Here is a 21,568-nt window from a genome sequence, read left to right as displayed (position 1 = left end):
GAAAATCTACATTTATAAATAGTACGTAATGCGATATTGTATTATGTCATACAATACACAAGTTCATGGTCACCTATTTTTAATTAAGTCGTAGTAAAGGACACGATATAATTCTGCTGCGTGTAATCCGCCATCTTTGTTTTATATTTCTTAGAATCTATATTCGCACCTTGCTTGAGGTCAACTTAATTATTAACGGCATTGATATAATGAATACAGCGTGTGAAACACTTCGCTTACACTATTATATACAAAGTGTAAGTTTTTGATAAAATATAGCCGGTAAATACATCACTGGTTCATGTTTAATTTACTTTTTATTATTTATCGTAAAGCATAAATATTGCGTGTAATTTGTGTGTTGTGTACTCCTTTAATTGGTACACAAGCCAGAATGTAATGTTAGTACCTTTGAAAAACCTTATTTAAATAAATCTTGAAGGATCATAACTATCTCCTATATGTCAGTGGAATGAGGATGCATTATCAATCTTTGAGAAAAGCAATCGCATAGCTACTTATTTATGGCGGTTTTCTACATGCCATCAGTTTTTATGGGATGACTCGAAGGACCATAATGGACTAGAAACATGGCCGACATTATTAAATTTCGTAATTAACAATTTTTAATGAAATATGCAAACAGTTTCTTCCAACCATAACAATGTAGCATGAAATGGTTTATAAAATATATTTATTTTCCTATAATATTAGCAGGAAGGCAGGCATTAAATCAGAAAGGTTCGCAATCAATATTTATATAATATTTATAAAATAAAAAGCCAATTAAATTGTTTATAGACATTTTATTAGGAAACGTCAAATTAATAAATAATACAAATGATTCATAACGGAAATAAGTATAACATTTGTGATGTGCCTGTACGTTAATAATGAGGCAGGTTATTAACACTACTATTTATTCATTTGGATATAATAATCACACGTTATTACTTAAATGGTTACTATAATATAAAATGCTTATAACATACGCTCCTTTTTGACGTCAAATTATTATTTTCATTACTGCCATTAATAGCAATTAGTCTTCTCAATTAGCTAGCCAGTGTCAGAAACACGCTAAATTATAAAGTTACAAACATTTTACAAAAAAATCCATGATATAAAATATCTCTATACATAAAGGTAGGTACGTAAACAATTCACTGTCACTTATCTTAGTCTCATTCGCTTAAAGCTTAGTTCTTTCATACATGATACACATGATCTGTACTGATAGTTTTAATGCGTGTACAGAAACGGTATTCACAATACTTAAACACTAAAGTATAAACAGATGTCATATCTAAACAAATTTCAACGAAGGGCCTTATTCTTTATGACATCTTTTTTTTTCTCATTTTAAGTTTGTTAGCCTGGCATACTTTTTGGCTCAATTTAGAGGAAAGATACAAAGGATAATTAATTAAAATATTGATTAATAACATATTTTATTATTCTGTGACATGTACCTTAAACTACAATTTAGGGCTATACCTAACGCGTATATTGATACAATAGTATTTTAATTAATTCCATAAATTTCACAAGTGGATATCTTACTTCACGCGACTCTATTCTAATTCTACTTTCCAATACCTTATCATGACTCGCCTCTGAGACGAAAGACTATTTATAATTTTCATTTTGCTATCTGTTCCTCTAATTGGTGTTATTCTCTACGTTTAAGAGTTAAACGCTATCACATATATGACCTCAGACACTAATTCGATGTAATGGTCTATTTTAATAAATGCTTCCCATCCGTAACTTAGGATCAATGGAAAAAATAAACCAATCAGAATAAGTAGTCTGCAAAACATGTCAAATAATGATTTCTTATGTTAACGCGAAGACAATATCTACCTACATTATACAATTTTGTTTTTTAAATTTAACTGTTGTCGTTCCGAACTACGCAGAATGAGCTCATAGTGTCTTGAAGTTTGGCAGCCGGAACTTAGAAGACCGGCTAAATAAAAACATATATATAATTGTAAAAATGTAAGTAGATATTGTAACTTTAACTTTTCGGATTATCAACACCTTAAACACAACACCCCGTGATAAAATCCGCAATAGTTTATTTTAATATCTAATAAAGTTAATTCTGATTGGTTAATTTCAGCTGTCGTTAGCGTTTGGGAACGTTTATTGTAATCGGCTGCAAAGAAACTATATCTAAATTCGCAATTGAAGCTTGGACTGCTACTCCAGTCGTTATGTCCTCGTCTTAATTATAATGCCATGATTATTTTGTATATGAATTTATCTATTGTACTGAGCCGTCTCAAAGCTAACAGGAAGACATAACATCGTGTCCCTTAAAAAATTGAGCGCGCAACAATACAATTCGTTGTACATATACGTTTATAAAATTGTATATTCGTCTACTGTTATTCAAAACCAGTACTTTCACCATATCAAGGATCGCTATGGAAAACGGTAAAAAAGTAAAAACCTATCTAGTCCTTGGCTTTCCTGTTCCATAATTATTGTTTTCCATTTGTCATGTTCCCATTCTGTAACAAAAGAATTAATAACTTTAATACAACTCAAACACACATACTGTTAAAGAAGGTTGTGAGGCACAAGGATCACTGCAGTGATGTAAGTGCGGGCACAGAGCGTTACCTCCTCCTGCTGCGCGAGCTGGTAGTGTCGCTTCCTGAGCGCGGCGAGGCGCGCGCGCTCGGCGTCCAGCGCGCTCTCCAGCTCCAGCGACCGCACCTTGCTCTCCATCTCCAGCCGCCGCGTCGCCGTCAGCGTCAGCGCCGACGTGTCCAGCGCGTCGTGGTCGCGCACCAGCGCGGAGCCGGCGCGCACGGCGGCCACCACGGCGCCGGTGGCGGCCGCCACGTCGCGCGACGCCTGCGTGAGGCGCGCCAGGGCCGGCGTCTGCGGCGGCGCGCGGGCGCGGGACGCCGCCACCAGCTGCGCCGTGGAGCCCGCCACCTCGTGCGCCGCCGCCGACACGCCCTCCACGCGACCCGCCGCGCCCACCGCCTCGTCCGCGGACGTGCTGCATGACACGATGGATTACATCTTTTACAACAATACATGGGTAAACAGTAGACATTAACCATCAATCAAAATTATTGAGCAGAATTTCTGATGGTTACTAAGATACATAGATTTCAATAATCTAAACAAATATTTTGGATAGCCACAAACAAGTATGAATAACTCACACAAGCAGCTTGGCGGCGAACACCACCGCCTTGGCAGCGGAGATGAGCCCCTCGGACCACTGCGGGTTCTTGCGGTACATCTTCTGCCTGGTGTGGGGGTCGCCGAGCTCGTTCTGCAGCTTGCGCGCGTCCTGCACCAGCACCTTCACCGCGCCCATCAGCGTCGTGCACGCGTCCAAGATCTTGCTGTTCACTTCCAGCTTTACGCCGGAGTCACCCGCGCGACTCGCCGCCAGCAACTCCTGAGAGCAGAACGAGTACATTTTCTAGGGTATACCTGATTAGCGAATGTGGTACCTTATAGGTTAATTACAAGAATTAGCGCCTGTTAAAAATTCACCAGCAAGTGGCATCCGTGAAATAAAACACTACGAAACTCAAGTCATACTGTGTAAAGTGGGTGCGTTAGTAGGCAATGTAAAGTGAGCAGTTTATACTTTACTCATCTCATACCGGGACTGACGGTTAAAATTTATTTTAAAACCGTGAAACAGGTACTTAGTCCTAAATAAGCTCTTAAGCTACTGTATGTTGGTTACCAAAAATTCTCAATCTCCTTCACACGCCTTTAGAATCAAACAAAACTTTATTGAAGAAAATATCTCGTCCTATAACTTTTCCAGGTCGTCGTCGCTGCGGCTGGCAGCGAACAGTATGTCAGGTATATCGTTGTGTTTGCACAGGTTGCGTGGCGTACCTCAATCTGCTCGGCGGCGTCCTCTATGGCGGCGTCCATGTCGGCGAGCTCGTCGTCGACGCTGCGCGCGCCGGCGGCGAGGCGGTCGGCGGCGCACGCGGCGCGCGACACGTCCGCCACCAGCGCGCTCGCCTCGCCGCACTGCGCCGTCTGCACGCTGCCGCCGCGAACGGACTCCAAGCATTGCTTTGTTGAATTCAACATCGATCTGCATTCGTTGTTCAGCTCTGGAAGAGACGTTTTATAGGTAAAACTGGGAAAAAGGTCAAATTACCCCATAAGGTTGAATCGTAAAACTACAAATCTCGTAGTGACATATAATATTGTATCTTTAAATCGATACAATTCATAACTATTTTATTAAATAAAAAAAAATGTATATAGTAATACGTTAGTTGTTATGTACTCACTGTCGGACAGTTCTATATCGGTGGATATGTGCGACACTTCGGTGACGTACGCAGAGAGCTGAGCCGTACTGTGTGCCACGAATATCGTCGCCTTCGCTATACTCTCTTCGTTACCTTTTACCTAAAACATTACAAATATACAATAATAATTCTGTTATATTAGAAAAACACAGAGACATGAAACATAAATAAATACATGGTGTTGTTCCACCATTAATAAAATGAACAACGAATGTATTTATGTATATAAAAACAAGTGTTATGGCTACAAGCTCAATAGAACGGCGTCAAAAGATATTAAAATGAATTCTTAATATGTATTCTATTACCTCAGTGTGTCTAGACAGTCCCTTCAGACTGGTAGCGGCGAGCTTAGCCGCTGCTTTGTTAGTTTCCTGAGCATTCGAGCGCTCAAGCGCCGCGAGCGCCTCATTCATTATTTCTAACGCTGCGTCGCTTGCGCATGACACTATGGCTAGCCTTTCTGTAAATCGAAGTCAAACATTATTTGAAAGTTTTTAAATTCGAAAAACAAAATTGAAGATTGTAAGTTACTATTTCCAAAATGATTTGGATCAGACGATTAACCATCAACTTCGACAAACGATCCCAATCGCTATCTTCAAATCAATGGAGATGGATCAATAAAAAAAGCGTTTCACTGACATTATAATACTTATATATTTTAATAGGCTTAATTCAGGGTATATTTGCAGATATCGAACGCGATTGTTAGTGAATTTCGACCGTGATACGTAAAAATATGAGAAGAAACATCTAGAACATAGAAAACTTACGTTTCTCAAGCTGCTCTTGCGCCTCAAGCAGTTGTCTCTTAACATCAACCAGATCGGCTTCAAGTACCGAGTTGTGTTGCAACAAGTCCTGCAATTCAGACTCCGCATTCAAACGCTTCTCTTCTGCCCGCTCAAATCTACTTTCCATTAACTAAATTGACACGGTAACATGCAGGAAATAATACTTAACGCAATATCCCGTTGTCGACACAAAGTCCGATAGATCGCCGGAAATATCCCATGCAGTTGTAGGTTGTATGCGCGGATGCAGAGAAATTGAAAAATAAAACATGCGATTAGGATAGTCATCATGCCATTCTAATTTCAACCAGGATTATTACTCTTTTTAATTTTTCGATTTTTTTTTACATAATAAACGCAAAGTATTTTTTCTTATATTTACACGAATGTTGCCATTGAAATAAAACTATTTGCCGATTTTATCGCGGTTTTTTATATTATAATTTTCTTTATATTCTCACAATCTCCTCAGTGACCTGAAGGCTGCAAAGTCTTCGGAACGTCGGGAGAAAATTATAATATAAAAAACTACGACAAAATATTTTGTCTGAAATTTTAAGTTGTATAAATAATAATATTCCTGGTTGGCGAAGAAGGAAAAAAAAGTCATAAGTAATAACAGCGTAACAAAGCCCACATCTCCATAATATCGTATTTATCACGACACTACAGCCTAATACGCCACACAGATATGAATGCTTCACGCGGTCCGTGAGTTAGTATAACCTCCACCACTTGTACAGCATCGGTGTAAATGAATGAACGTGACGACCAGGGACAATGTAACCACTAGATTCCTAATAACAGGCGATTGGCTTCCGGTAACACATCTTACGGGGAGCCATTCTAGCTTGCCGATCAATATATTATAGTCAGTTGCAACCACAACAGCTATACTGATTTCGTGGCGAATAAATTATTGTAATGCCATGCACGATACGATGGTACGGAAAAATAGCCATAATTCGAGTTTTCAGAAACAGCATTACATTTGACATGTAAATCCATAATTACACATAATTGTATTTTAACCTCCGACGGAAAAAGAAGGGTGTTTTAAGTGTAAAGTGTGTTTCTGTTTATCAGTATGTCTATATGCGACATTGCAGCTCCTAAAAGAATATACCAATTTTGATGCAGTTTTTGTTGGTTGAAAGCTGACGTGATCCAGGGTGGTCTTATATATAATTTTTAATTAATGACGCCGACTTCGTATTTTGAGGGACTATTGTAGCGGGAAGGACATTTCTCGCGGACGAAACTGCAAACTACACCTATTAATATTATATTATTACAATAATACCTTATGACAAAAATGTTATAGGTATCCATGAAAATATTGTGAAAATTTTACTTCTATCCCCCTAGGCTATAAAATCCCTAGGCCTATGTTTTCAAAATTACATAATACGGTAAGATGTTGACAAGACCCATCCTAAAGCTGTATCTACCCTGCTTCCTCATACCTAAGGTAGTTGACAAGATTAATTTGAAGAAAAATACCGGATACTAGGAGTCTAGTGATTATATAGTCTGTAGTACTGATGGCGGTACACGACGACACACTCTCACTCAAAATATTGTGCCTAACCTGCTTCTCTCTGTCTCTCTCTGATGTGATATTTGCAAATTCCTGTATTTCTGTTGCTTTTACTTGTTTCAACTCGTTTATTTCAGCTTTCAACAGATCTATAGTTTTGTGTGCTTCTATAATGGTGCAGTCTTTTTCAGACATTTTCTCAGAACTGTTCGCCTCCAACGTTTCTATTGTATTTTGCAGAGCTTTTACCTCTGTTTCTTTTTCTAGTTTTAATTGCTCGTAATCCATTGTCAATGACTCTAATTGAGTATTCAATTGTGAAGTCATCAACTCTTGCTCGTTTTTATAATTTTCAAAATCGGAATACAACTTTGAGTGTGCGGATTCAACTTCTAGAATCTTATTTTCAAATACCTAATAAAAACAGACGATTAAGCTATTGTTACAATAATGGACAACACGATTTTAAAATAATAATTACAAACAAACCTGCTTCTCTACAGAAAATTCTTGTATTAATTTTTCTCTTTCTTTTTCTAAAGTATTTCTTCGATCGCCTAGATCCTGAATCTGTTCATGCAGACTTCTCAATTCTTTATTTTTCATAGTAATATTGCTAACATTTATCTCAACAATGTCGTCGTGTTCTTCTCTGAGTGTTATGAATTCATTTTTGCCTATTTCTAGTTCCGCCTGCGCTTCAGTGAGTTCTTCTGTAAGTCTGGCAACATCTTTGGCAAGTTTAGTTGCCTCAATATTAAGAGTTATAACTTGTTCATCCTTTTCAGACACTATTCCTTTTAAATTACTAATAATTTCATCTTTGCATTCAGTTACATTTTGCAATTTATCATTTAGTACTTTTATTTCATAATGACTTTCTTTTAATTTGTCTTCGTACTGTCTTATCTGGTCATCTAAATTCTTTTGTGCGTCATTTAATTTTGAATTTAGAGTTTCAATTTGTATATTTCTCTCATTAATAGAAGCATCTAATTGTGATATGTTTTCTAATAATTGCTCGTATTGAGATTTTTGATTATTTATGAAAACATTTTTATCCTCAAGTATAGTATTAAGTTCATTTAATTTCTCATTTTTTTCTGCGACTTCTGTCTGTAGAGCTTTTTTTAGCTGTGCTATCTCTTCATTTTTTATATTTTCTATCTCCACAACTTTTCTCTCCAGTTTTGCTACTTCTAGTATTTTATCTTTCAGATTTTGCTCAATATTATCCCTTTCTGATCCTAGATCTGCTGTTAGCATTTCATTTATATTTATGAAGTCCGCTATTTCCTCTTCTAATTTTTCTATCGTTGAATCTTTGTCTTTAATTTGTGTTTCGTAGCTTTCTTTACATTTTTCATATTCAGTCTGTAGTCCTGCGAGTTGATCAAGTGCTGTCTTTACTTCAATGTCCTTTTTACGAAGGATCTCTTCAAATTCTTGGTTTTTATTAGTTACCTCTCGGTGAAGGTTATCACAATGAGTTATATGGTTAGTTTCGGTTTCTGTTAGTGTTTGTTGTAAGTTTTCTAGCTCGATTTTCAATTTATCTACGCTCTCGCGGGTCCATTGTGTTAGTTCCTAATGTAAGCAAATCTAGCATAAATATGAGTTAAACATGCAAAGGACGACACAAGTTTTGTTAGATTGAACTAAGACTGCCATAACTATTGACAGCATTCTGATAATTCAAGAATAGCCTAATTAAAACTTATTGTGAAGCAATTTCCGAGCCTAACGGTACGCATGCAAGGAATAACTAAACACAATAATAACTGAATAGTTCGCGGAACATAAAATGTATACATAAGTAATGAACAACTGACCTCTTTTTCTTTTGTATGTTCTTCAGTCAAGTTTGCGACACGTTTCAATGCCTCTTCCTTTTCCTCAACCGCTTTCTTGTAATCATCTCCACTCTTCTGCCTAAGACCTACTAATTCCTCCTTAACTCTAGTCAATTCCAATTGTTGTTCTTCTTTCTCTTGTTTAATTTTTTCTAAAAGTTCCTTAGCTTCTTTTAACTCGTTAGACACAGTTGTTAATTTTTCCACTTGCTCCGTTTTAGCAGTTTTGTGTTCTATTTCTAATGCTTCCATTGAAGCCTTGAGAGTTTGCAGTTCAACCTCTGTTTGTCGAGACTGTTCTAAATCCGCGCGTAGATTTGATATTTCTGATTTATACGCTTCTATCTCTTCGCTAGAAGAAGCACTTTGCTGTAGCAATTCGACATCTCTGAAATTACAGTTTATAGTTGCTTAAATATATTCTTTTTAAAGTATTCGAAAGGACTAAATAAAAAAAATAGTTTCAGTTAAAAAGTTCGCATCAATGCTACTTACTTCATTTTGTCATGTAATTGTTGCTGCAGAGCTGTTTTTGCACTTTCGTGTTGCGCTGCCGCCGCTCTTAAGTTTGCAGATAATTTGTCAACTTCTGCTTTCTAAACATAAACAGAAAACATTAATGCTTGTTACATCATGGCAACTATTCACTCGATTTGTTATAACATACTTGTCTTATTAAGGTGATGTGTTCTTCTCTTAGCTGTGTGTAAGCTCCTTTTAATTTTTGGAATTTTTCATCTGTCACTTTGGCTTTCTCTTCCGTTTCTGTGAGTTTTTCTGTATATATAAAGTGCTTATTAACGACTTAACTCATATTACATATATTATATGCAATAACATTGACTCGATACTTCTATCGAATATCTCCATACTTACTTTTGATTTCTGGCGTCTGTACCGATAACATTTCGGCCTTCTGTCTTTCCTCTTCTAATTCAGTCTGCAATACAAATATTACATCAGTTGAAAAATACCAGATAATAACAATCTTATACGTTTGTCCAATTTTGTATCGTTATACACTAAAAATAGATAACATTTTCAAACAACTAACCTTAGCTGATTGTAATTGCGTCTCCAGTCTATTGCAATGCTCTCTCATAGACCCCAGCATTGAATTTCGTTCCTGAACCAACTGTGCTACTTCAGTCCTAGAATAAAACAAATTTACTATTTATTACACAACAGATAACATTAAATCATGCCTAACATGTGAAGAGAATATTACCTCATTCTTTTTAGCTCATTCTGTAAATGATCTATAAGACGATCGCGTTCGACGATGGGATCAGGCTGCGGGGAAGGCGTGGGTCGGGTGTCTAAATCTTCAAAGTGATCGAATGTGCTCTGTAAAAAATATAGTTACTAGTTCCTCTCAATAGGAATAACTAAAAAACAATTCTCAGAACATTTTAATACTATGTAGTAATATAAGCGGCGATCGTCTAGTTGGGTGTGGATCGGTTTGCTGAGACGAATGTCCGCAGGTTAACGCTTGCTTTAACGGTGAAGAAAAACATCGTGAGGAAACCTGCATACCTAAGAAATTGTCTATAGGAAGTATGAGGCAAGTGAAGTATAATCCGCACTAGGCCAGCGTGGTGGCCTAACGTCTTATCCCTCGTAGTAGTAGAGAAGGCCCCTACCCAGCAGGGGGACAGTATATAATACCAGGTTAATATTATTATATTATTATTATAATAATATAAAATTGGACAAAGATATCTGTCTCATACCTGGCTAAGTGTGTCTGACGTGTCGATGAGTGAGCCGACTGTGTCGACCTCGTCGGGGGGCTGCTCCGGGATCGACACCACAGGCGTCACGTATGTGCCGAAGTCACTCTAAAACAAACATGCCATCAGAAATCTATTGACCAGTATTGTCTACAGCAAAAAACAGAATAGCTCTAACAGGAACTAGAAATCTCACAGAAAAGGTACATAAATTAATATGATCTGTCCGATTGCCGCATATTCCGTGTTTTTAAGTTCGTAATCCTAAACTTATATTTAGCTACCTTTCCAAGTGATTTAGCTTACTTTTCTATGACAATATTTCTCGACACGTTCTACATGACAATACAAAAAAGAAAATCCGCGAAATACTTAGCAGGTGGGTTACATCGACACTATTTTGTATAGAAAATATGAATAAAAAGTTTCAATACAACCACCTCCTTTTTTGAAGGAAATAAATACAGCATAATTTAAAATATATTCTTGCGTGATGAAATAGCGTCGCCACCACAACAGCCGATTTAACCTGCCACGTATGATATTTCATAAAAAAATGATGACACTGTTTACCTGTAACAAGAAGTTTGGAGGGTTCGACGGCAACACAGGCAACGTCAGCAGATTTCTGTAGTACTGCAGACTGCTCGCGTGCTTGTAGAATGAACTCAATTTTCTAAACTGCTGTCGAAACCTGGGACAAAATAAAATACAATTGGTTGATCAAATTACTTGGATAATTAATTTTAATTACGGTTTTTGTGTTACTATTCTGAAAAAATATATCGTAAAAATAATTTATCAAAAAATGTGTGTAAAACAAATAGGGTCTTATTAGTTTAGTTATATAAACCTATAGCCTATCAATTTAGCAAAATTTTAACAAAATTCTTCTGTGAAATCAGCATCAAAATTGGTTGAAAAATAAAGCAGTTATTCATATTTGAAATGTTGCTGTAAGCAAAAGTGAGGCGTGGTGGGGTTATCGCGCTGTCCTTTTCTTACTCACGCAGCGTTATGGCCGGTGGTACTGAGTGACGTCACATTTCACTATTAATGCTATTTGACAGCTTCTAATTCCACTAAATTTCAAAGCTTTATAACTTATTTATTATTGCGTGGATTTTGTAAAAAAAAAACCGATAGATTTAGGATGAAATACATTTCTGTTAAATGTATTTTAAAAAACATCGTCAACTAGACAATTGACTTGTATTCTTAATTTTGGTTACATCAAACGCTGTTAGATTTGTAGTGAAATCACACTTAATTTTATCAGTGAAATAAGTGTTACGGAGGCAGAAGTTTGGCCTAATTATACAGAAAAAGGCACGAGTCGTGAGCACGCTCGTGATTGGTCGGTTTGACGATCAAGGCGGCGATGTTTCGCGCGATTGGTTCCTTAATCGATGCTCGATATCGACTTAGTTGTGCTATGCTAACACTAGCTTTTATCTGCGGTTCCACCCGTGGGAAAAAGTTTTTCTGCAGGCGGCACTGCCCGCTCGCCGTCATCGAGTTCTATATATTAGTGTAGCTCACCGCTCTCTGTGTCCGGCGAGCGTGTCGGGCGGCAGCGCGGCGTGCAGACGGAACAGCAGGCGCACGTTGCAGTCGTACAGCTGCGACGCGTCCTGCGCGCACGGGATGAGCGCGGCGAGGCGGCACTGCCCGCTCGCCGTCATGGAGTTGGCGCGCGCGTTGCCGAGGCTGTCGAACACTGCCGCAGCCACAGAACCGACGTTAATGTAGCACTGAACCACGCGTGCACTGTGCGGCTTGAGGACTGTGTTACTGCTCATTTTGAGTTAAGCCGGGTTTTCATCATGCAAGTATTTGTATGACATTATCGTTACGTGTAAGTGCGGCCCGTCTCCAGTTATGGGAAGGGCTCCGAAGCGTCGAGAATAACATGGAGCTACCAACCACACCCCCATGCTTTTTGTCACGAGGTTCACACAATGTACGGTGAATTATATAAAGTACTACTGGCGAATAAGATACGATCGCTGATGGCTTCTATTCGCCTCTTACAGGGTGAGGACAGCGTGGTGGAATTCCCCAATACGCCCCCTGACCACAGGGCGGAAGTTCAAATCCACCTATATTAAACTGGCAAACTACATACTTGCTTTATGAAAACGTGACTTAAAGCTCGCAATATACTTAAATTCATCTTGATTCCTTTGGCATTAAATATCATCTAAAATCAAAAGACAAAACAACTAGTACAGACGTATTCGTGTATTGCGAATTACCGAGAGTATTTGATGCCAAATGACTGTCTACAGTAAATTAACATTAATTATATAGGTATTATATTTTTGCAAAACAAGGGAATTCCAAAAAAAAACATAGTTATTCTTATCAGCACTTTACTGCCTAGAATTTCCGATAATAAAGCGGAAATTAACGAACATATTCTTATTAAGTTAAATACCAATGCAAATTTTTTTATTATACTGAACTTTGTATCGGGATGAAGTTAGACAAAAGTTACATTAATTTCCTTCCAAATGGAAACATTAAACTCATCCAAAAACTGGCACGAAATATAATTTTAATGTGTTATAATCACGCGATCCACACTAACCTGCGGCTTGCAAATTAAGAATCTCATCCATGTAATCAAATAACTCCACACACAATTGGAAACTGAAACAAAAATTGCCTATAAATATTCATGAACATTGCACACGCGTGAGACATTGACACACATCACGCATTTATCCCCGAAGGGGTATGCAGAGGCGCAACCACGGCACCCACTTTACGCCAAGTGTGTTCCGTCCCATGATGTGATAGGGGGCGAGCCTATCGCCATATCGGGCACAAATTTCAGACTCCGGGCTGATACTGAGCAGAAAAACCCAAATATCACTTTGTCCGACCCGGGATTCGAACCCAGAACCTCAGAGCGCTGTCGTACCACGCATGCAGTACAACTACGCCACCGAGGCAGTGGTGGTTACTGTTATCATAACGTCTAAATGCGAGGACATCTGGATAGACCAGTGGCGAAGGGTCCTTATAACTCGATTCCCGCTTCCCTTTTATAATTTATGTAAAATCTAATCATCATTAAAAGAACTCGCAGACCGCATTCATGTATAGTACCTATATTGTGTCGGGTTCTTTTTCGGAAAATTTTACCCTTCGCCACTGATGGACACCACAGCATTCTATATGGCTGTGTCGCGTTTTGGGATCAGCCTGTGTATAGTTATCTAGTTTCCCATAGGTCGGCATATTCATGTCGACTGGCGGGGGGTAACCACCCCAACCCATTTCTCGTTTCATCAGGTTGAGTGGATCATTTTGCCGTGCCCATACTTTTTAAATTAATTTTCAATCAATCAATACTATTTGTCTCAAAATAAATTAACCTTAAATACACCACAACCCCGCAGTGTCTACAATTACTTCACAAACCAAAAAAGCGATCAAGCGCTGGGATATTAATAAAAAAAACAAGAGGAAGCATCTGTAATATTACATCAAATCATTTGAACCAAATTAAATCATGCCAGAAAATGCTTAAACTAAGCGCTAAATTTTAATAACGCCATTAGTATATTCTTAAAATGATAACAGATACAATAAATGTATAAATATCACTAGAGAATATCGTTGTTGTAAATTAGTGAATAAACAATATATTTCTCATGTCTGCGTACTAAGTATAATATAAATAAGGAAACTCACTAATTATTCACATCGTTCTCGGCGATAGCGTCAAGCTCGTCTGCTGTGAGTAGCATGTTGCCCGGGAAGCGAGGGTTGCGCGCGTGGAACTTCAGCTTGCACACCAGCAGGTTGCAATACAGGTGGACCAGCTTGCCGTAGCCTTCGCGCAGGTGGACCTGGAATGTGGGTATTGTGAAAATTCTGAATTGACATTATAGTTTTTCGACTGCTTGATCAGGTAATGAAATTCACACGTATTTCTTTCCTACTCCCGTCAGTGTTTGTCAATTGCTTTGAATGATGAGACGAGCTTTCCTTTCGCCTGATAGTAAATGATACGACCGCCCATAAACAGTAGAAATAGCAAAAACTTGAATTGCAAAGTTTTGTTTGGTAAGTATTACTATTAAATCTCATTATATCGAGTAGTTACACTGGCTACAATGTTCTTCAAACCGGAACACAACAGTGACGGCATAAAAAAACATTGCGGGGGTACCTAACCAGGCGGACTCAAACACATTACCGATCAGTAAATTGATTGATCACAGTATTCAGATTGATTATTTGAAATGCAATGTTAGTTGTTACTTTCCTTTCGTCTAGATCTATCATAGACGTGACTCGTAATCCATTACTTAAATATTTTTCTTTATTTTTAATAAGTAGCAGAAGCGTCAGTCCACATAATCTTCTATACGTTTAATCATTCCAAAATTAAATTTATCATTAATATCAATTTTATTCTGTTATTCTAAAGAATCCTTCAATCATTCCAAAATTAAATTTCTCACTAGTATCTTTTTAATATCAATTATATCCTTAGTTTTAATAAAGAAGTCTGTGAACTTGTTACAAATGCATTCTCAGGGACTTTTATAAGGTCGTCTGCTCATCACGTCATAAAAACGGGCTATGTACACATATAATAAGACAGGATATTATTGTTCATTAAGAACCCGTGTAGACCTGTCCTGCAAGCCTTCGTTGACAGACAGTAACATTGAAAATATTCATAACGTAACCTTCGCGTCCAAGGTACTTATGCCCCAGTAATACGATCTATTTTGCTCGATATAATTAAGATTGAAATAAGACCTAAGCCATCGATATATATGTACTATATTTGACGTTCCGAACATTCACTGTGTTCAACTGAATTGAACTGCAATCCATTCAAACTGACTTTACTATGGTCAATTTTGACAGCTTGTGATTGCGTACGGAGTGGCGCTCATGATATAAGAACTTGAGTCTAAATGTAAACCTGGATTTGAATAAAACATATTTCATAGTCAAATAAGTAAAATTATTTGTTGTTCAAGTGAATAAATAGGTTATAACAGTGACGTTTTGGTTGCTATTTTAATTCAGATTTTGAACAAATAGTTTATATGGACGTTCGTGTCTATAGAATATACGTCAATGACCTAATCATTGTAATAACAGTCAAAGTTGAATTTTCAATTCCCGAGTAATATAAGACACGTCTATGTCACTCGTGATCTATCGAAATATATGCAGCTCTAATGCGGTAACCTAGGCATTAATCACACACCAAGACGTGTTAATTAGTCACAGGGGTCAGGTGGCACAAAACTGTTTAGTGAATGTACGGCAATTTGAACACGTATTTCAATAAAATACGGGAGTAGGTATACATACTCCTAAATTTCCAGTATAGATTAAAAACATGACTGTATTTTTTCAACTTATTACAACCCGGTTAACACCAAATATCTCGGAATAGATAGTCAGGCACAAAAGTAATAGGCCAATTTCAAAATGCTTCTACATATTAAAGTCAATAAAAATCAAGAGCGTCGCCAGCCGATGGCCCAGGGGTGGGGGATGGGGGGGGGAGGTTGTTGATATAGAGAATGAGAAAAATATATAGAAAATATGAATTGTAGGTAAAGTCAAAGCACATGTGCCTCTCCCACCTTAACAATAACATAGAACAAAGCGTAATTGAGCATACCCAATTACGCTCAATAATATTAGGCATGGAATTGGTGAATTCATTCGAGTTTTAGAACTTTTAGCGGGGCCAGATGACCCTCCTTTCAACCCCCCCCCCCCCCGGCAACACCCTTGATAAAACTATAATTTTTCTTTATCTAAAATAAAGTCAATCGTTTGAAGTTTTTTTTGCTATAAAACGATAATTGATACAGACGAAAAATTTTGAAGGCAACTTGAAATTTTGAATTACTTCAGCTACTTTTATGGCTGCCTACACAAACCGTCTTAAAAAAAACCTGAGCATAACTAGGAAATTAACTAATATACAAGAACTACCATTATTATTCCATACTTCACTAGCAATGTCGTAAAACACCGACAGATAAAGATTCCATACTGTTATTGCTCACCCATAGTTTCCCGAGGTTTTCTATCATGCCGATATGCCGCTGCGAGTCGTCTAGGCAGGCCGGGTGCCCCTCGCGCAGCAGCTTGTGCGTCACGTGGCAGAACTTCCATGCCACGATGCGGTTCTCTTGCAGCGGTTGGCGGATGGCCACCATCTAAACAGAGGATTAGCTTCTGTGAGGCTTTTGAGGATAGTTTTAGAAGACTGGACATTTTAAAGCAAGTAGGTACGTTATTTGTATCTAGAGTAGTTATCCAGATATTGAGCGTACAAAACAACAAACATATTTAATCAACAATATTTGAAAGACGCAGTTATTTTATATCTGCTCTCTGACTACGAAAACATTTCATAGTAGTCAGTTTCGTAGGACTGCGTCATAATCAACACCTTACACATTATACCAAAATGTATCCTCGCCATACTTATCTTCTACGAACTACTGAATAACGTATTATGTGAAATAACATCTTACGTCAAATAACTTGAGCAGACTACCTCGTAAGGGTTATTTAAAATTTAATTTATACCTTATTGTAGCTACACTTTATGTTCAAATTATTTACCCGCTATTATAATAAACAATTGGTCAAATATTTTACCCAGTAAGTGACCGCGCTCTGCTCCTGGAAGGTGCCGATGATCGTGCTGCGGACATGTTTCTCTTTCACCGGCGTCTCTATAGCATTGATCGCCTTCTGTATAGCTAATGTCTGCAAAACAAAATATAAAATACACAATTATAAGATCATATTTATGACAATAACTCTACATAGTGTCTTAGGTATAAATAAAGGTTATCCTGATACAGCATTCCTTACGACGACGTTGACGAGATCTCACATTTCTAAGTTGTATGCACGGTGTTATCGAATATCGTATTTCTGATTCTACCCTCAAAATTCTCATTATAAACCTACAAAACTACGAATTAAGAAAAAATTCGAAAGTATGTGAACTGTGAAGCCAACTCGCACTAGGACATCACGGTGGGCTAAGGCTCACCCTCTCAGAAGAGAAGACCCGTTCCCATTAAAGAAAAATATAATTATATAGGGCTGGTATTATTATTATCTGTTTATAAATAATGTTAATATAGATTAATAGCGGCAATACGTATAACAACTGAAGTAATCCATTATGTATGCGGTGGACACGCTATGACGCAAATGGTACTTATAAACGGAATCCTTTTGCGCGGAATATACTTTTTTCTAGAACACGTGTGTCTGACATTATACCTACCAGTATCACTTGAAGGATCTATTTTTTAAGGGCAAAGCTATGTATAGTATATACTGGCTCTTATAGAGTAGTTAAACTGTTACAATTTTAGAATTCTTTACGCACTTACATAAAGATACGTTTAAATATAAAGTCTCTGAGGCGTAAAAAAATTGTGATGCAGTGCAGTGTAGGCATTGCTTCTATTTTCAAATTGATCGCTCGTAACTCTTTTACTTACACTTCAGCTAACCTAGTAGATAAAAGTTTGAGGTTACACCTCAACAAACATAAACCAAACGTATAAAGTCTCACTATAAAGTCATTACGTTGGAAAGGTAAACAAGAAAAAGGGCAAGCAAACATGTAAAAACACACAAACTATAAAGAGAATGTAAACATTGGAAGCGTGTTACTTTGCGTGGGGTATGTTATGAATAGATTCAACTCTTAATGTCCTATTACGCATATTTAAAAGGGCATAGAGTTTTGGTAAACAAGTACTTTGGGAGTATGAAGGAAGTGAGTAGGCGCCTACCAGAGTGGACGTATGAAGCGACATAGTCGTAACATACGAATTTAAGCACCTTAAAGAGAATTTGCATTCATAATATTAATAAAAGATCCTATTTATTAATATTATGAATGCAAAGATCTATGTTGGCTAACTTTGGATATTAAAAGTAAACGAAGAAACCTTTGAACGGGTAAAATTTGTCACACAACTAGAACATGTCCTAGATTAATATAACGTTACCCGGGAAAAGTAGTGTGATTAATCCCGGAGTAGGTCTTTCAAGTGCCCGGAGTCTTTTGCTAAATTGCCTGCGCTTCGAATCATCAGGATTTAAATCGCACCTAAAACATTACCGATTGCATAAACATGTTCGCCGGTACTTGATCAATAACACAAAGAAACGAAGACGTGTATGAATAATACCAGTGAGTCAAATACCTTCTTAATTCGCTGCACTATCAAACGCATTTCCATATTAAATGGACATATGTATACTAAAAATAAAAAGAAGTAAGGGTTGTGAGTTCGATTGTAGGTTTGTAGGGCCTAATCTCTATAAATACTGAACCGATTTTTAATATTTCTTCACTAATAGGAAGTTACATTACTTCTGAATGCTATAGGTTTTTTATCCCGGGAAAATATAAAGCGGTACTTGTATCCCGGTAAACTTTTTCAAGCGAGCTAAGGCGTGTCTTTGCACGAGCTATAGTATAGAACAAATGCTATAGTATAAAATGGGGACAATAATATTATCACGATATGCGTGCCACGTGTAGTATACACTGAACATATATTACGTCAGTAGATTATACATTTACACGTAAACAATACCATTCTTTTGGAATACCGATTTTCACATAGATAGTAGACAAACGGACGGCCTGTAATGTGCTGTAACACACAATACACTGTACAAATACAGACTTAATTACTATTGTACGAATAGGAACAATATAGGCGACAATGGAAACAACACTTTGTAGGTTTACAAAAAGTATAAATTATGTCTATTATTTAAAAAATACGAACGCGACTACTAACTAAATTGGCTTTGAAATAACACGGTTTTCCTTCAATGATCATAACTAATACAAATAAAAAGCGTTGAATAAAACTTCCTAAATAATATGATCTAACACTAGTTTTACAGATTACGAGCATACTAATGTGAATCTTTGAAAAAATATAGATGAGTTATTATCGCTACAACATTTTAATTGCGTTCCATGAATTTACCAAGTCAATTTGAATTCGAAAGTTCTTTACAAAAAATTTCCCTCGCCACATAACTTCAAGTTACGAGCATACTAACGACTTTGTTTACAAGTTGAGAAAATGGACATTCACAAAAACTGGAAAGTCACAAAGTTACTGAACAAGCAAGGCCCCTTTTGTTTTTGTTTACTGTCGAGGTGAAGTGTAAAATCGAGGGAAAACACTTAAAGGGGTTATTTTATAGGAAAAATAAATTAAAGAAACTACTTTCTTGGTCTCTCTTAAACATTAGCGAGATCTAAAATTACGTAAACGAAACAGTCTCGAAAACCCAACATTCATTCTCATTATCCCTATTTTTTGTAATATTCTAATAAAAACAAAAGCGAAAATAAATGTTTAGTATTAAGTCATTACAACACAACGCGCGTTAAAACGTTTTTCCGCACTCCAGTTGACTCATGAGACGCGAGGCGTGGAGGAACGCTTTTAGATTTATACTGCAGTCGAGTGCAATGTTTTAGTTCTTTTGCAACTCACGTGTTTGGAATACTGACAGATATTGTCTTCTTAATACGGTATTGCAAGTTGCTGGCTTTTACGATTTACACTTGAATGATAGTTAACAAATAGGCATTAAAGATGAAAAAAAATCATATTAGATTGAAATTATAAAACAGACAAATCGATGGAAGTGAACTCTACCAACAATATAGCTTTAATCAGTTCAATAAAAAAATCAAAGTGTTATTTCTGTCACCTCCTAATTAGCTTATATTGTTAAGTAGACTTGCAATTTCAAACTTACGAGCTATGGCAAGAACAATGAACTTGATGGACTGTGGTTCTTTTAAAATTGGAAATAGACATAGCATGTTCTTATGTAAAAGTTATTCGAAGGTTCCTACACTCATCCAATTAACTACTTTGATTACAGTATGGAGAATGAGTTGAAGCTAAAGTTATATTTGATTCCGTACACGTTAAAAGCAAATTCAATCAGAACGATGAATCTGGCATGAATTAATTTACTCAAACTAATTTTGCTGACATCGATTGTTAATGCCGAATTTAGGCCAATTTTAACAGCGGAGAAGACGGATTCTAGAAATCACTGTTGCCCATTTAATTAAACAGTGAAGAAAGAGAGAAGATGAGGGATCAAAGGGAAATCTCACTGACATGAAAATTTATACTGTTTTTCATGACAGAGTGCTGACAGACCCTGAGGACTCGGCTTATTTATACAATAAGTAAAAACTATACCGCGACTTTTAACATTTTAATAATAATATTTCCATGAAAACAATGAACCATAAATAAAATAACGTTAAAAACGGACAACACTTGCCAGTTGCTCACACACAGTAATTATAAACAAACGTGTGATTACATTATCAGATGCGAATAACATTAGCACAGAATTTCACAAGGCCACGCGGCCTTAAGAAAAATATAAATAACGTTCTCATCTATGCAAAAAGAGAAATAATTTAGAGCATCCTTTTATTTTTAAGTAATATTTTCGACGTTTTTTTTATTTCGTTTTCTTATTCGAATTTCGAAATCCTATTGTCGATACTTTCAAAATCACTTATTCTATGCTGTAACGTTTTAATCTAATAATGTCTAATTAATTTATTTCGTTGTTTGTTCGATTCTTCTTTTTTCGTCTCTATCTCTCTTTTGATATAGACTTCTCTGAGCCGTATTATAAATTGAATAGGACATAGGAGGAGATAGGGGAATAGTAGGGAAGAAAGACGTAGTTATTCTTTTGTTAGTATAGAATGTGCACGTCGTAATGAAAATATATTTTTGTAAATTTAATTTATATGTTTGTATTCGTGTTGTTTGTGTGCCTAAATTAATAATTCAACATTTTGTCTTGTACAATTAGTTGAATGACGTATCTCTAATACGTTTAGTGGATACATTCCCAGTACTTCGAACTGAACTATAATTAAATAGCATTATTTAACTCTAATTGAATGATCTTGTACAACAAAACGCGTTATAAAATAGACATGACTATGAACTTAATTTTTTGTTCTCGTTTAGTCATCGTATGGTTTGTACTAGAATCGTAAGGTTTTTCCCATGATTCTTTACTATGGAATCCTCACAACTCGCAAGAAATGTGACCTTCAGATAATTAAAATTGAATGATCACCTCGTATCCTGTTTAAATGTTGCGAAGTCCAGATTTAATACTAAATTCGCGATGGGATTTTTAATGTTTTTTGTGAATAAGGTACCCGAGTACAATAGACAAAAACATACCATAGTTACTCTTTATTATT

At 36.7% G+C, this 21,568-nt stretch overlaps 1 protein-coding gene across 6 annotated transcripts in view; it reads right to left on the bottom strand.

Moving 5' to 3' along the window:
• Positions 1 to 786: 786 nt before the first annotated feature.
• The window catches only part of LOC115439824 (huntingtin-interacting protein 1), a 38,910-nt gene continuing 18,128 nt past the window's right edge, over positions 787 to 21,568 (bottom strand). For 3 of the 6 annotated variants that reach the window (XM_037438403.1, XM_037438405.1, XM_037438404.1), the window contains 22 exons: positions 16,909 to 17,019; positions 16,308 to 16,460; positions 13,951 to 14,108; positions 12,839 to 12,900; positions 11,788 to 11,965; positions 10,819 to 10,939; positions 10,246 to 10,353; positions 9,738 to 9,856; positions 9,564 to 9,660; positions 9,386 to 9,449; positions 9,177 to 9,286; positions 9,005 to 9,105; positions 8,489 to 8,897; positions 7,146 to 8,243; positions 6,708 to 7,070; positions 5,096 to 5,246; positions 4,628 to 4,782; positions 4,299 to 4,419; positions 3,889 to 4,115; positions 3,192 to 3,433; positions 2,635 to 3,022; positions 787 to 2,522 (listed from right to left, as the gene is read on the bottom strand). In XM_037438403.1, coding sequence (XP_037294300.1) covers positions 2,493 to 2,522; positions 2,635 to 3,022; positions 3,192 to 3,433; positions 3,889 to 4,115; positions 4,299 to 4,419; positions 4,628 to 4,782; positions 5,096 to 5,246; positions 6,708 to 7,070; positions 7,146 to 8,243; positions 8,489 to 8,897; positions 9,005 to 9,105; positions 9,177 to 9,286; positions 9,386 to 9,449; positions 9,564 to 9,660; positions 9,738 to 9,856; positions 10,246 to 10,353; positions 10,819 to 10,939; positions 11,788 to 11,965; positions 12,839 to 12,900; positions 13,951 to 14,108; positions 16,308 to 16,460; positions 16,909 to 17,019 — 4,566 coding nt within the window. In that variant the 3' untranslated portion in view covers positions 787 to 2,492. The remainder of the gene's footprint in view (positions 2,523 to 2,634; positions 3,023 to 3,191; positions 3,434 to 3,888; positions 4,116 to 4,298; positions 4,420 to 4,627; positions 4,783 to 5,095; positions 5,247 to 6,707; positions 7,071 to 7,145; positions 8,244 to 8,488; positions 8,898 to 9,004; positions 9,106 to 9,176; positions 9,287 to 9,385; positions 9,450 to 9,563; positions 9,661 to 9,737; positions 9,857 to 10,245; positions 10,354 to 10,818; positions 10,940 to 11,787; positions 11,966 to 12,838; positions 12,901 to 13,950; positions 14,109 to 16,307; positions 16,461 to 16,908; positions 17,020 to 21,568) is intronic. The other 3 variants (XM_037438406.1, XM_037438407.1, XM_037438408.1) reach the window with 3 other exon arrangements.

This window comes from Manduca sexta, chromosome 14 (genome assembly GCF_014839805.1).
Source record: "Manduca sexta isolate Smith_Timp_Sample1 chromosome 14, JHU_Msex_v1.0, whole genome shotgun sequence".
NCBI lineage: Eukaryota > Metazoa > Arthropoda > Insecta > Lepidoptera > Sphingidae > Manduca > Manduca sexta.
This window is presented reverse-complemented; position numbering and strand designations above follow the sequence as displayed.